Source organism: Protopterus annectens, chromosome 3.part0 (assembly GCF_019279795.1).
Source record: "Protopterus annectens isolate FY-2018-M chromosome 3.part0, PAN1.0, whole genome shotgun sequence".
Lineage (NCBI taxonomy): Eukaryota > Metazoa > Chordata > Ceratodontiformes > Protopteridae > Protopterus > Protopterus annectens.
The window spans coordinates 1,165,013,100-1,165,029,143 of record NC_056731.1 but is presented as its reverse complement, the minus strand read 5'-3'; the positions used below and the strand labels follow the sequence as shown (position 1 = coordinate 1,165,029,143).

Below are 16,044 nucleotides of genomic sequence, written 5' to 3'. Positions count from 1 at the left end.
TCTAATTACTGTTTAAAATGGTTAATAACTGCTTGAAGTGTGGGAAGCATAGCCTGTGTAATGATTTCTGTTTGTATTGTGTGTTTTACTTGGGCCTCAACACAACTTTTCTAGTTGTCAGTATTGTGCTAGGTTTCTTTCCAAAACTTTGAAATGTAGGGCTGAAATCTTTGTAGCCCACATGGAGTCTTCTGACCCACCACCATCTTCCTCATTGCACACCACAGTGTTGGCCATTTCCCTGCCCAAAAATGTAAAGATAAGAAACTGAAGGAGGAAGATATGAGAGCCTTCTGCATTCACAGTCTGGTTTTCTGTTGATTACTTAAGTGAGGAGCCTTTGCAGTCCCTGGTCTGATGACCAGTAGGCTTAGGCCCTCTGGTGTGACCCCCTCAGGAGGCTGCAATGGTGGGAGGCCACACCATAGTGAAAATTACCAAAAATGACCAAACTGACTCTGTGGTGTGGCCTCCCACCATGGCAGGCCACACTATAGTTAGTATTATAGTACTGCAACAACATTGGTCTGGTCTGAAACTACTTGTCAAGCCTCAACTTCTGACACCCAAGTGTTGAAAGCCAAGAGGGATGGTGGTATTCTCTTATTAATCTTACATGAGGAAATTCCAGGGTATTGGGTAGAGGTTCCAGCTGCCTGCCCACATTTTGAGGCTTTGATTTCAAAATCCTAGACACTTAAAACCCAAGAGACCGATTAGCTTGCTCTAGCCCACACTTCCTCAGTCCTCAGCTTCTTCTACTCAGGTTAGTGGGCAAGACCTGGTTAAGCTGGTTTGGAGGTTCATGGATGTCATGAACTCCAAGGGCCCGGACAGCCTCAGATGCCTGTTCCCTGGAACTTCTTCTGGTAAAAGAAGGAGCAATGGATCTCCCCGGAAACAGTAAGACTCCTCAAAATCCAAAGATGAGGAAGACCTGTCTTATGCTGAACACCTCCCTCGTCAATCTTTCCAGAGTCAGATGACTCCCTTTTCTGTCTCTCCCCCTGATGACTTACATTTTGGGGAAACCCTGCACAAGATGAAGAAGGCATTTATTCAGGAGAGCAAAAAGTTTTCTCATGCCTAGAACCATTATTGAGAGCTTCTGCACTTACCATCTTCTAGACTCTTAGCAGTTTCACCTGTGCATGTAGTCCTGGTTGATGTCATTGAGGTCACATGTTTACACCATGACTCCCTCCCTCTCTCCTATCCCTGGTAAGCCAGATCACTCTTATAGAGTGTTTGACACCCACAAGCACCTTTACAAGAATGCACAGGCAGATCCCTCAGTAAAGTGTACTGAATCTGCCAAGGGAGCTCAAAGGATGCAGCCAGACATCCTTTACCAAATGACAGAGAGTAGAATACTTGATAGATTTGGGAAAAAAGACTTGCACCATCAGCTACCCTGGCTATGAAGGCAAATTTCATGTGTTAAAGTACATGGAGTCTTTACAAGGAAAGATAATTGCTTAGGTAGAGGAAATCTCAGACAAGAGCCTGCAGAGGGGCATAGAGGAGACAGCTAGATCAGCATTCTAGGTGTCCATGTACTCACTGAAATGTGGCTTTGATACATTGGATGCATCATGTAGTGCAGCTCCTACAGGGTCTACCACTCACAGACATGCTTGGCTGTGGACACAACCTCTCTCAGACCAGGTGAAGGTGTAAATCCTTGATGCCCCACCCTCAGACAGCCAACCTCCCATTTTGTAACTTTGAGAGTTCTCCCAGTAAATCAGTACAGCAACACTGAGTGTGAAGAACATAGTACAGTTGTGTTGCACTTATCATAATTGTAGATATTCTAGTAGATCATTGTTGCAGACTTCCTCCCCAGTATCGTCTTGAACTCCCATGGCTGGCATAAGGGTGGGTACTCCAATCCAGAACCCCCACACCCCTGTAACCACCTTCCTCTGCTTCTTGTCAACAGTTTCTGTCTGAAAAGTTAGACAACTGTGAGGGCTGAATATGCCACCTTCTTATACCCTGACATCAATATGTCCATCCTTGGATGTCCATTGGCTGGGGTTGATGGAAAGAATGTGATAATTGGGCTGATCACAGGTTTCTGCATTGCAGGAAGACCCAAGATTCACTGGTGCAACATTAACCTACATGAACTTCTATAATTATAAGTGCAATGCAACTGTGTTTTCTCCTACTGTAAAAGCTTGAGAAGAAACTCTAACGTAAGTTTCTCCTTGTCCAGTTAGGCAACCAGGGCATCATGTTATACCCAAGCAAGTAAGTGGGTACAAGGTTGGGAGGCAGTGCTTATGTAGCATTAGCAATAGATAGAGGCTTCATTCTATCTCCGACTCGCATCCTCATGGAAGTGAATGAGTTGCTGGCCTCTCCTAATTATATGCCCAGTTCTCTTCTGAAGCTGCAGTTTCAGATGCCATATGATGTTAAGGTTTTCCAGACATTGATGTGTTTTCTACTGAGGAGAACATGGTTCTTCCATTCTTAGTCATGGAATTTGTATCCCATCATCTAAGAGGCTCCTGTATACATGCACATTGACTCAACAGTTTGCAGTGTTCAGGAAGAAAGAGCAAGACTGATTCTTAGCTTTTCCTGGTGGCAGAGAAGGATGTGGTTCATAGATTAGTACTAAGCTAACTGCCCTTGTGAGCCATTTTAAGCCTAGCCAATTATCCCTTGTGAGACTCAAACCCTGCACGTTGTGTTTGTAAGACAAACACCTTAACCATTAAGCCACCCTCCCATCCTTACATTTCTAAGGTAAGGATGTCCCTCAGGTTTGTTGTGATAATCTCCTGTGTTGCTAGGATTTCTGAGGGTGTAATGTCCTTTGCAGTACTACATATTTTTTTATTTCTAAGGTAAGCATGTCCCTCAGGTTTGCTGTGTCAGCTGGCTGTGTTTTGGGACTGTGCTTCTAAAGTAGTCTCCCTGTTCAGTGTTTAGGAAGAAAGAGTAAGACAGATTCTCATCTCTTCCTGGTGGCAGAGAAGGATGTGTTTTCAGGCTCTAAAGTCCTTTGCAGTACTGGAAATTTTTCATTTCTAAGGTAAGGATGTTCCTTAGGTTTGTTGTGTCGGCTGGCTGTTTTTCAGGGTTTTGCTTCTAGTCTCCCTGATTTTAACAGCCAGGATCTCAAGAGTTGCCTGATGCTGCTATAGTGTCTTCCACTCTGAAGACCCATACCTCCAAATGGAAGGTATTCCAAGGGTAGGTATATCTGCATCCCTACTAACCTGGTCAGTCGGCTTGCAGGTGATGACATATCTCACATGCCTGTATGATTTGGACAATAGTTAGTTCACAGGCAAGATGCATGTATCAGCTATGTCAGCAAATCATGACCTTGTGGAGAGCAGCATTGTGCCTCAGAAGTTCTTCAAAGGAGTTTTGCAGCTCTTTTGTACTTTGAAGAAACCTTTCACACTACAAGACCTTTAGTTTATGGTTAACAGACTTGCCTGTCCACCATTTGAGCCTGCTAGCTTGGCAGTACTAGTTTTATCTGTGAAAATGCTTTTCTTGGTGATAATTTCCTGTGTTGCTAGGATTTCTGAGCTTCAGAACCTGGTGGAAACTATAGCTGGTGGTTGAGTAGGGCACCTCTCAGGATGAATCTACATTTCATTCCAGATGTGGTTTTGGAGGTCCCCTTAATCACTTGTCAGCTTCTAGTGTTTGTTATGGTGACTGAAGATGCACAGGCTGCTCAGGTGTTATCTGAACAGGGTGCACAAATTTTGGAACTATGGAAAAGAAAAAGCTTGCAGATTCTAAGAGGCTTGCCCACTGCATTTTTTTTTACATTAGGTGATTGCTTGACCACTGACAAATGCTGCTGTTGAAGCTTAGCCCACCAGAGGAGTGACTGCTTCACGTTGCTTCAAAAATGTTTCCATTGCAGAAGCCCCACTGGTTGCTTTTATTTATATATATTTGCTTACCAGATTGGAAAACTGGTTACAAATGACCACTTGCAGGCTCAGCCTGGGTTACATTTATTGAAACAGAAAATTATACATCAACATGATGTTTTAGTTTATTATTTTATTTGTTTTATTTATGCTTGTTTACTGGTGCACTATACTGACTAATATTGGCCTAATTCAGGCACAGCCCAGGTGAAATACAAAATATTTCACAAACAAAAAAAACAGAAATGTAAGCAGTAACAGAGTAATTCAGACTAGTTACATAAAAAAATATATATATGTATACTTTTTAGTAATCCCAAAGAATGTAATGTACAGTGTAATCATTAGTTTCTGAAGTGGGTCAGTCTTCAGTAAATCTGAGATAGGAGAAGAGACTTGGAAAGGAGAGGGAATAGTGTGTTTTGTGATATGTCCTGTATTGAAGCAGAAGTATTTGGCTTGAATGAAGAAGTGTTTGTAAGTTGCATGCTGAATATGGAGTAAATGTTGATTTCCTTTAGAGGAATTTCGAGAGCTTATCAAAGAGAAGATGCCTGCCTGAGAGGAGAACTCATTTTCAGTACTGTGGAGTTTGGTTCTAAGGGCAACGAGAATTAGTTGGCTTGTGAGCAGTGTATCATGTTGTATGAGGAGGTTTTCTTTCATGACGCTTAGCTGAAAGAGGAGTAAATGTCTGGAGATGGAGTAGTTTGTAGAGTTGGGATCCTAAAAGATTAAATGTTTGTTTTATGGGTAGCCAGTTACCTTTTTCCAGGGTGATGAGTAATGCTCACAGAGAGGTAAGTTTGTAATGAATTGCAGATGCTGTTATAGATTGTCTAGAATGTGGCGGTGTTTTTCTTGGAGGCAGAAGTAAAACTTGGACGTCTAAGCTGAGAAAGAACAGCTTTGCCACTGGCTGGTCTGACTGACTGAAGTGAAAAGGGGAGGTCTTTTTGTCGTAAAGGAGGAGGGATTTTATTTTTGCTCTCACTCTGTAGAAATGGAAGTTTAGCAATTGAGCAAGCCTCAATCTTAGATATTTGAAGATGGAGGCTATTTCTGTGTAATGGCTGTTTAAGTCAAAGAAACAGTCAGGAGCTCAGTGAATTTTCTGTGAAGTTCCAAAAAGCATAGTTTTAGTCTTGAAGGGGTTGAGTTCTTAGTTTATAAATAATGAGCCATTCACAAGCAAGTCAGACTGGAGCTGTGATTGAATGTTGGTGTGAGTGACTTGATCGCTAAACAACAATATTGCTAGCTTAGAGGATGAGAGGGTGGTTGGGGAGGCCACAAGGAAGCTTATTATTGAGTATATAGAGATGAGGAGGGGGAGAGGCAAGAATGGTTCCTTGTGGTACACCTTTGATAATAGATGGAGATTCTGATTAGAAGGATATTGTTTTAACTTGGAAATTTCTGTCAGTGAAAGTTTTTTTTTTTAACCAGGAAGTGGTGTCTGGACTGATGCCAGTGTCAGTTGATTTGTTTTAGAGAAAATATGGTCAATGAGGTCAAATGCCTTTGTCATATCTGTAAATAGGGCACCTGACCGCTATCAGTGATTTGCAGGATATCACTGGATAGGGGCCAAAGTGCTGTCATATTAATTTGTCCAGGTTAGAATCAATGCTGTTTGGAGGAAAGCAGGTGGTGGTGCTGCTGGATGTATACAGAGGGAGTTGTATGTTGACTATATTTTCTAGAATTTTGCCTAGAGTTTTGAGGATGAAGATTGGATGGAAGTGAGAGATATCTTGTGGATTGGTTTTCTTTGAAAGAGGTTTAATTAGAACAGCTTTCCAAATCTATGGCGTGATGTTTTTGTGAGACACAGATTATATTTGTGGGTGAGGAAGACGTAGATGATCTTCAGTAATATATGAACCAAGCGTTTGTTTTCAGATCCAGGAGGAGTGTCAGTAGGAATACTTTTAAGTAGAATAGAGACTTTTGTGGGACATATGCATTTGAAGTGGAAGAGGGGGATGAATAATGGTGGGATGGGAAATGCATGTTCTTGGGAGGAATGTTGGGTATTGATGGGAAATTCCTAAATTCTTTAAGGAATCTTATAGATGGAGCTTTGTTGTGCTACACTGTGGTGTTTTTAGAGAGAGTGTCATGAGGAGGTTTTCTTCCCGTAAGAAGGTTGGCTTTTTAACAATGTTGGTGGGAATGTGGGAAAATAATTTATTTCTTTGGAGATTTCTTTTGTACCTTTGGATGGACTTGTTGGCTAGGTTACATAAGGCTATAAAGGAGTTGTGGTTGTAGTTATGGTAGGTTGTTTCCATTGCCATTTCTATTTTGTTTCCACATTAACATATAAAATACAAAAAAGTATAAGAAACTGCATATACATAGAGGTCAACATATGTTATACATGAATGTAGGAAATTATGCATCTACATAGAGGTTTGCAGATTTGCTGCAGTTAAGTAAATGTTTCAAAAACAAGTTATATGCATGCATTTGCATAATAAGAAGCAACAAAAAATAGGTAAAAGCGGGGAAAATATGAAGGAGAGAGGGAGCAAGAGAATGGAGTTAGAGAGTAAAGTTGTGTCGATTATTCAATTGTGTATAAGTGGGATATCATCTGCTAATTAAGGAGCCCCCAGTTGACTGTGTGAGGGATTAGATTCTGTGGACTTGTGTTAGAACAGTTAGGTATCATATATCCGGTATGTCAGTAGATAGATGAGAATAGGTATGTAAGTAGAAAAAGGGTGAGGGGGGCTTTATGTTAGGGACCTGCTCTGCAGGAGGTGCAGTTAATGTGACATGCCCTATATTCCAACAAGTGCATTCATACTGCTTTTTGTAGAAAACGTTTGAATTGAGGTCTGAAGACATGATGAGAGTTCAACTAGGTTATGATGAAGTGACTTCCATAATTTTGGGGCAGTGACTGAGAAGCTATGACTAGTAGAATGTAGCCCTAAAGGAAGTGTTTGTAGAGATGGGATAAACCCTGACTACGGACCAGATGGCAGAAGTTCAATAAGTGCCTTGGGCACTTTATGTCCTACCTTGGGAGGGGGGGAAGCATGCTAGCATTTCTGTAGTGGAGCTCTGGCTGAAGCCAAAGGTCAGAGAAAAGACCCTGGGCTGGAGAGTGGGAAGGTAAAGGTAGGTGTGACTGCCCTATCGGTCTGGGGCATAGCACATGCTTAGGCTACTCCCCAGTGCTGATCTAATCCAACAACGATGTTAGCATGCCAGGGAGGGACTTAGGCCAAGTGAAAATACTGGCCCGTAGGATGACAGTGTTACTCCTATATGCTCAACTGTAACCTTTAGGTTTAGCATAATAACCAGTAAGTTGAGACCTCTGACCTGGAGGAAGGAATGAATCAGTTGAGCAGCAGGAGAGATGCTTGGTGGTCGGGGGTACTGGCCAGAAAAATAATAGTTTCATTGCAGACATCTATACCACAGCCACAGCCACCTGGTCTTCAGTGCATTCCTTCATTAAGCATTATGGTCTCAGTGCTGACTCAAGGGGGCAGGCTAATTTTGAAGCATCACCATTCAAGGACGCTGTTATCTGAGCTCTGTACTTCTGTGATCCTCTGACTCCTTGGTTACCATTTGGGATTCTGCCCAGTATATGACCCATCAAAGAGGAATCACAATGCTAAACACTTTATCTTAATCAGTTATCTGTGGGAAGACCATCCTTGATAGGTCAAAAATACTCTGTCTTTCATATGGGTGAATTAGTCTTTCACCAGCTGTTGATACTTCCCTCTAAGTTGGCTAATTATATATGATTATATTGTTTGTTTACTAATGTTAAGTCAGTTTGAGTTATTTCTTGATTATAAGGAGGGTATGTGCTAGTTTCATGGAGTGAACTGGCAGGCTGTTGGTACTGTCAAGTTTAAATAGCCAGTTTATGTTCTTGAACATGGGATTCTATACACAATATCAAACGCTGATTGGTGGAAGAGAAGTTATCCAACCTAGGACTCATTAAGGAGAATCCTCCCTTGGATAAGATAAAGTGGTAAGAACATATTCAGAAATTTATTTTTATTTTTTTCTTGAATTCTTTACAGCAGAAGCTTCAAATGCCACCTCAATCTTGCCATTTCTGCTTGGTCTTCTTTCACTTTTATTTTCCACTCGTTTCACCTACCTCATGGCCATGATTCCATGGACTTTAAGGTTTTCTTGCAGATACATTGCTCACACTTGACCAGTTTTTCCCTTCTTACAGACGTATTGCATAATACTGTTTAGTTTTCAACTGTAGGGTCCAGACAATCCTAATGTTTTACTTTCTTTGTACTGCATATGACAGTAATAGATTAGATTCTTAACCGTATTCATTTCCTTCTTGCACTTAGTTGGTCCACTGATACTGTCACAAACATTATGTTATGTAATAGGTATGCAGATGAATAGATTAGGTTGCTTTTAAATTGTTTTACTAATTTTAGTCAAATGTGTATTTATTCACACAGAGTTCAGACAATGAAGTTAAAGAAAAAGTCCCAGTACGAACGAAAGCAGAGCAGGAGCTGTCAAAATTTGTTAAGAAGGAGGAAGCAGATGTAAGTATATGTTTTAAAATTTACCTTGTCTGTGTTACATCAGTTGCACATCAGATGAAACTTTAGAACTCATGAAGGTTGAAGTTGTTGCTAGTAGTGGAACATATTTTATGTAGACAAAATTAATGTCCTGCAGTTAGTGTCAGTAATAGAATTATTTGGCTGCTTTTGTTGGATGCAGCTAGTAAAGTGCACGTCTGATTCTGAAGACTTTCTGCAGTGGGTAACCATTGTAATTTCCTCTTTTGATAACCAGAACTCACCTCAGTTCAGAATTTTCTCTTGTTCTCAGATTCTAGGCATGTGTGTGCACCTTCTGCTGACAGAGACATGACTTGAAACATTGCCACAAGTGCCAGAGCTTTATTCTAACCACCTGTTGGAGATGGAGAGAAGATTGAGGCCTATAGCATCTCTTTAAATATTCCAGCTGTCATACGTTCTCAGCATAGGGACCAACTAGAGGGTTGCTTTGTTGATCCTAGGTCAGTGCTGGGCTAAGAAGATAGGAAAAGCAGAGGCCACTCATTAGTCAACACCACGAGCTGCACTATGCCCACAGGGTGAAATCATGTTTCCTGTTGGTCTTGAGCTACCATTATTTGTGTGGGTCTGTCAGGAAAGTCATTAAATAACAGATACACTGAATGTGTGAGCTACTCTCCATGAGATCTATATTCAAACTGAACTCTCCAGAAGAAATGTTCCACAAAATATAGTTTCTTGTAACTCCGTTGTCATTTCATGATATAACCACATATCTTGTATTTCCCCTTCTTAATTGTTCTCTGTGTGTCTGAAAGTTTATGTATTTGTTGTTGTTTGTCTTTCGGCTTTTCCCGGTTAGGGGTCGCCACAGCGGAACTCCGGTCTGCTAATGATTGGCAGTAGAGTTTCACAAATGCTGAGGTGCCAGCTTGATGTCCAAACTTCAACGAAGGCATGCCCATTTCCACATGTCTTTTGAATGCCCATCCAACCGTGGGGAGGACATGCAGACTCCACACAGAAGGCACTCCCCACACTCCATCCAAGAATCGAACGGGAGAACCTCTTGCTGTGAGGCAACAACGCTACCGCTGCACCACCGCGGATTGTAGAGGAAGTGGTTGTGTAACATATTGATTGAAAATGTACCTTTAAGTGTACTGCAGTGTGGAGCATGGGACAATTTTCATAGCAGTTAACTAGATAATGTTTTAATTGCCAGTCAGAATTGTATTTAAGTAGGTTAGTCTCACATCTGTGATCATTTAAAGGAAGACACTGGAAGTATGGAGTGGAAGAGCCCAACCAGGGTTAATCTATGGAATGTACTTTGTATGGAAGCGCTTGCTTACAGAACTGGACACAGGGCCTGGCAGAGCCCTGCAATTTTGGACTTTTTAAAAAAAAAATACCTTTAATCCAGGAAGGAGTGTGTAGACTGTGAATCCTGGATAACAGCAACCTAAGGTACTGTGTATTTGTTTGGATTTGCAAAGCGAAGTGGGCTATGATTTTGGTTTTTCTTTTCTTGTCACAGTTTTTTCTTTTCTTGTTGCAGTTTACCTGTATTTTTCAAACAAATCCTATCTACAGTCTCTCCTTGGATTTACACTGGTGGAGAACATGGGCAGTTGACCAGAGACTTTCAAATTTTCTTTTTCTTACAGTACTTCTGATGCCAAGTAAAAACCTTATTTGGTACTAATTCCCTACAGTCCTGTGACCTTTGTGTTCTTGGCATGATTAGTTGGCTACTACAACCACAGAAGTATTATTAGAAAAGACTGTGGTATCATAGATTAGGACAACCAAATGCTAGTGCAACTACAGCAATAAATAGTTGTACTGATTTGTTTAGCTGCCAAAATCCTGGACAATGTTGCCTATGAAGAAACTAACTATGGAGGATGACCTGGAGATAGTGGCATTTAGGTGCTTCATTCCCTTAGAGAAAAGAGAACTAAGAAGACTGGGCAAAAGTCCTGTCGTCCCAGCTGACAAAAGAAGCGCTGAAAACATACAAGGAAATGGAAGGAACTGATTACATTGACTATGATAAGCATAAAGAACATTTTATCAGGGCTGCAATAACTACTAAGGTACAAGCAATACAATTTCATAAGTGGAATTTTAATGTAAGTAAACTGGTATGCGCTCAGTAACATGATTTAAAGGTTATTGTAAAGTGGTGTCTTGAATTTGATTGCAGCAGTAAAGTAAAATAATAAAAATATTGACCTTAAGCAGATTTAAAAGATCTTTACCTAATGATGTAAGAAATTTGGTAGTGCAGAGTGATCCTAAGAAATAGTGCACACTAGTAAGTTTAGTGCTGTAATTATTATTTTATGGCGCAATGCTTACAAATGAATTGTCTGCTTCCAAATCTAAAACTGCAGTAAGAAACATACCTAATATGGTGAAACAAAGAAAAAGCAGCAGATAATTCTAACTCTCCATTACAGCGGTGGGAGGAGGGGATCACATTCCTAGGTACTGTAACACTGAAGAGAATGCTGCTGAAATACATGTGTTAACTAAATTTGTTCCAGTATGTGTGATAATTGAGTCGGCTCTCTGACATTGTGCCACAACCAAGCTAATGAACTGTATTGTGTTTTAGAAGGAACAGAGGTTCAAATTCTGGAAGCATGATTTCCCTTGTCAGGAGCCACTGATGTGTTAGTAGCAACCAAAAACTGGAGGAGTTAACATATTTGTGATGATAGAAACGAGCATGTCTTTATTCATGTAGAAATTCAAACAGTTTTAGGAAAATTGTTGTATCCTGTGGCTATAACCCTCCTGTATGACTTGGGATGTAATATTAGGAAACTATTTTCCCAATTTTAAAGCACCATGAAAGATGTGGGAGGAGAAAGACTCTACTGACATAATGTGGCAGGCTGACACATTTAACATGAAAGGGGTAGATAGCATGGTATCACCCATTTTGGTATAAGGGTGGGGGGGTGGCAAGGCAGTGACACTTGTATAAAGATTCGAAACCAAAACTAGGATGAGAGAGTCATCAAAGAAACTCAAAAAGAAGCCATGACTTGGTTATGTTAGATAGTAAGACTTATGCTGTTGATTTTCAGAAGCATACCACATTTATAGTACAGTGGAAACCTAACAGTATAAGAGATGACAGTATAGGAACTGAAAATGAACTGATAGGAATCTCTGGAGTAAAAATCAGTTCAAGAAAGAATTGTACACAAAAACCTAAAAGAAATTTTACCACAGAAGAGGAGAAGAAAAAATAGAAAAAGAAAGGCATTTGAGTGAGGACCCTGAAAACAAAGTAACTACAGGAAGTCAGATAAGCAAGAGATTGCAGAGTTCTGAGCCTATTTATGCTGGTGTAAAACAGAGAATGCGAATGAAAGTGGGCTGTAAACAGCAAGCGTCTGTAAGTCAAGAAGATGTAAAGCCGATTAATTTGTGTTCTGACATCCCCATTACAATAGGATGAGCAGCAGAGGTTATGAAAAGTGAGAGTTATATTCATTTACACTAATGCAGAAAAAGAGTAAACTAAAGAAAAAAGAACCCTCAGGAGGCCTGCACTAATGGCAGGAAAGTAAATCAAAGGTGAGTTTTGTTTAGAACTACTCTTTCCACCAAAAAAATATACAAGAAGCTGTAGTACCAGTGTTTTGAGGTGAAGAAGGTACACCTTCTTGTCAGAGCAGGTTACTGTAGAAAGTAACCCGAAGTTAGTAGACTTGAAGATGCATTACATTGTCTTTGAAAAACTACCTGGGAAAAATGATAGCAAGAGAGATGGAATATGGCAAGGTTGGGAGCATGTCAGTAATAATGATCCTATTACTTAGTCCTGTTTGGGGTTAAACAGTGATCTGTTATGTAGAGTGAAAAATGGGAAAATTTTGCATCAGTTGATAATGCCAAAAACCTTTCATGACAATAATAATGAAGCTATATATTCTCATGTTATGAGGTCTCCAAGAGATGGACAAAACTAAGGCAAGAATATTAGCCATGTTGTAATAATTAAGTATCATGAAAAAATGTACATAAGTTCAGCGCTGCTTGTATATAAAACCATGAAACTGCACCTAATCCTGGATATTTAAAAAAGCCTTAATATCTCTGTCTATTATAAAAATACAGTTTGAATGTATTTGCAATGTTCATTACTCTATATGGGTGTCATAGGGCCATTAGTAAAATCTAGCAATGGTTATCGGTACATAATAGCTATAATGGACCATTATACCAGATTTGCAGAAGCAGTGCAGTTACGCAAAGCTAATGTTTTGGTTGTTGCCAGGAAACTAATACTGTTATTCTCCAGAGCTGGTATCCCTAAGGAGATAAAATTACTTACTTACTGGCCAGTGGCACCCTTTGTCAAGGGGACTGTCATCAGGTATGCCAGTGCTTTGAAGTCAAACAACTGAAGACAGATATCGGCTATCTGCAGATTAGATGGATTAGTAGAAAGATTTAATAAACACTGAAACCCATACTAAGAAAAGTTACTGATGCACATGGAAAAAAACTGAAATCAGCTGTTACCAGCCGTTTACAATCAGAGAGGTGCTTCGTGCTTCAGCTTTGTTTACCCCTGTGAAGGCTGCCAGCCTAGCTAGTTAGAATTTTGTAAATAATTCTTTGTCATTTGTAAATATTAATATAATCCACAGGCTTGATTTACAAATGTAGAGAGAACTATATCTTATGATTAAAACTGTATGTTGTACTGAGCTTCAAAAATGTAACCACAGTGCGCTCTGCGGGAAGAAAGTTGATAAGTCAAGCATTGTACGACTGATCTCCAGCTCGGAGACAGGATGTCTAGGCCAGGAAATTATTTTTATTGTCTTGATTTAAGAGATAATTACTAAGGTTTTACATGTATAATGTCTTTTGTTGCTGTGGCTTCCTGGCCAGGTGCAGCTTACTAAGAAATGTAAATTTTGAGTTTATGTGAGCCTGGGAAACTAAATCAGAACTGTTAAGAATGATATAATCGGAAATGACTCAGCAGTACTTTATCAATCTAAGACTTTCCAGAGAGAAAGATAGAGCATTTCGGATTTTGTCTGAACCTGAACACATCAACTCACCAGCGCTCTGCCTTTGCTGTGTAAGTAAGATATTTATTTAGAACAGTGATTTCTCTTAGAGATAGAAATAGCCAGATTTGTCTAGCTGTTTTCTTTATTTGTCAGACTATTCTACTGTATTGTTTGAAAGCATTTTCCTGTGATTTCTGAACTCTGTAATGTCATTGTGTTGAAGTAATAAGATTTGTCTTGTGTTTTTATTATTTATTATTAAATATTTTAAACCTTTCAACTGTGGCTGTTTTGTGTAAAAATAATTTAAGGTCTTAGAGTACATGGCATGTATTTGGTGATACTATCCAAGCTACTCCATTAGCTTTAGCCCTGGGTCACACTATTTGGATAACAGTAATATTACACAGTGAAATTGGTCACCCTTTGGGAAGGGCCTTATTAGTAGCTGATAAGAGTAGTTGGTGGCAGTGATTACTACTACCTTTTAGCCTGGCAGGAGGGACATAGCTGGAGAACCTGTGCCAGCCTTCCCCAGATGTGTCTGTGTGTTTGTTTATAAACCAAATCTCAATGTGTACGTGCGTGTCAGCTACTTGGGCAGGGACACGCAGCACTGGTTGGATAGAGAGGGTACTGGACGGTTTGGCTTGACTACTCGGCTGAGATCTGAACCCTATAGCTGTGCCAGTGGGGAGTCTTATTGGGGATCTGGAGAGAAAGGGAGAAACCAGCCCCAGACTGACTGTGATCTCTGTGTGCACTTAAGGGAAATTGCATTTTACTGTGTGTGAGAACTTATCCTTCCCAATGTACACACCCCTCACTTATGATAGTGGTGAGGATTGAGGCTCATTGATCGCTGGGCCAGTGCACGGGCATCACATATTAATTGTTTGGCAGTGGTGGGATATCCACATCAAATATTGTTTGATAGTGGTGAGTTAGCCACAATACATACTAATTGGCTTGTAGTGGTGTGGATAGTGACTTCCTGTAGCTTGTATACAGTGATCACTGAAAGTGTTTTTCTACTCTAAATCACCCATGCAGTGAACATTCAGAGTTCATATCACAATTGTTTTATTTCTTTTGTTAGCTTAGTCAGGGAAAGCAGGCAAGCATGTCAGCAGAGGAGTATGGCAAGCTGACAAGGAGCCAGTTGGCTGAGATGTGCCAGGCTAAGGGGACTGGTGCATGGAAACCTGACTAAGGCAGACATGATTGCAGCTATGGTCACAGCTGCATCAGAAAACAGCAATCAGGAGGACGATCAGGCTGGTCGTGGAGATGTACAATACTCAGAGAACGGACAGCTTAACCTTTATGCAGAGGACTTAAAAATCCATCTGGAGCTAAAGAGACTTGAGTTGGAGGCCAGGCATTTGGAATTGAAAGCTGTGGCAAAGGAGAGGCAGCATGAAAAGGAGATGCTGACTCTTCGCCACAGTCATGGAGGTAATGGGGAAGGGAGTAACCAGACCCCAGAAGCACAAAAGGTCAGTAAATTTCTTCCACAGTTTACAGAGGGGTATAATTTTGATAGTTTCATTTACATGTTTGAGAGGGTATGTAAACAGTATGATGTTGACCAAAGGCTCTGGGTACAGTTTCTGACCCCCTTACTCCATGGCAGAGCTGTAAAAGTACTTTCCAAATTATCTGACGTTAACTGTTTTAACTATAATGCTGTAAAGAATTCTTTGTTAGAATTTTTTAAGCTAACACCTGAAACTTATAGGAAAACGTTTTGTGAGCATAGACGCAAGGCAGATGAAAGTGTGTGTGAATATGTTGCTGAACTGAGCACTTATTTTCGTAGGTGGGTGAGTGGATGTCAGGTCACCACTTTTGAAGGGCTGGCAGACCTTTTGGTGAGGGAACAAGCCCTTAGTACTTTGCCTGAGAACATGAGGATCTGGTTAGCTGATGGGACAATGTGCTACTTCAGATAAGTTGGGGAAGTAGGGAGACCTATACCTAGCAAGCAGGACATGACTGCACAGGAAAGGGACACCCAGTGCTTTTCATGGGTCTAAACAAACCCATGGTGGGCAGCCCAGACTGCCCCAACAGAATCTGCCAGTAGATATATAGATGTCCACGGAGGCAAGATGGGGAACAAAAGGTGAGGGACTCAGTAAGTGGTAAAGACAAAATGTCAGCAGTAGGTTGTCTTGAGAAAAGGGTACCAAACTGCCATGGTGCAGATGTCCTGATAGGGAAGGATTTTGATGAGGCAGTACCATGTGTTAATGCAGTTACATGCAGTCAGGCTTCAAGGCAAGCATGTGGGACTGGTAGCCATGGGGAGACCCAGACAGACCGCATACTTGCAGCCAGGACTGCTGAGGTGGCTACTTCAGGGAGAGAGCTACCCTGTAGCAGTGAGACTGAAGGTGAGCCACAGCTGCTTGTGGGTACTGATGTGTTCCCTAGGACAGAGTGACTGCAAAGGTAGAGATGAGTAGTAGTACCCAAGCTGACAGTGAGGCACCGCTGTCAGGGGATACTAGACCTCCT

General features: G+C 40.8%; 1 protein-coding gene across 1 annotated transcript in view; it reads left to right on the top strand.

Moving 5' to 3' along the window:
* Positions 1 to 16,044, top strand: part of NBN (nibrin) — a 1,386,396-nt gene that overhangs the window by 1,005,455 nt on the left and 364,897 nt on the right. Inside the window, exon 12 of the mRNA XM_044065389.1 lies at positions 8,393 to 8,482. Coding sequence (XP_043921324.1) covers positions 8,393 to 8,482 — 90 coding nt within the window. The remainder of the gene's footprint in view (positions 1 to 8,392; positions 8,483 to 16,044) is intronic.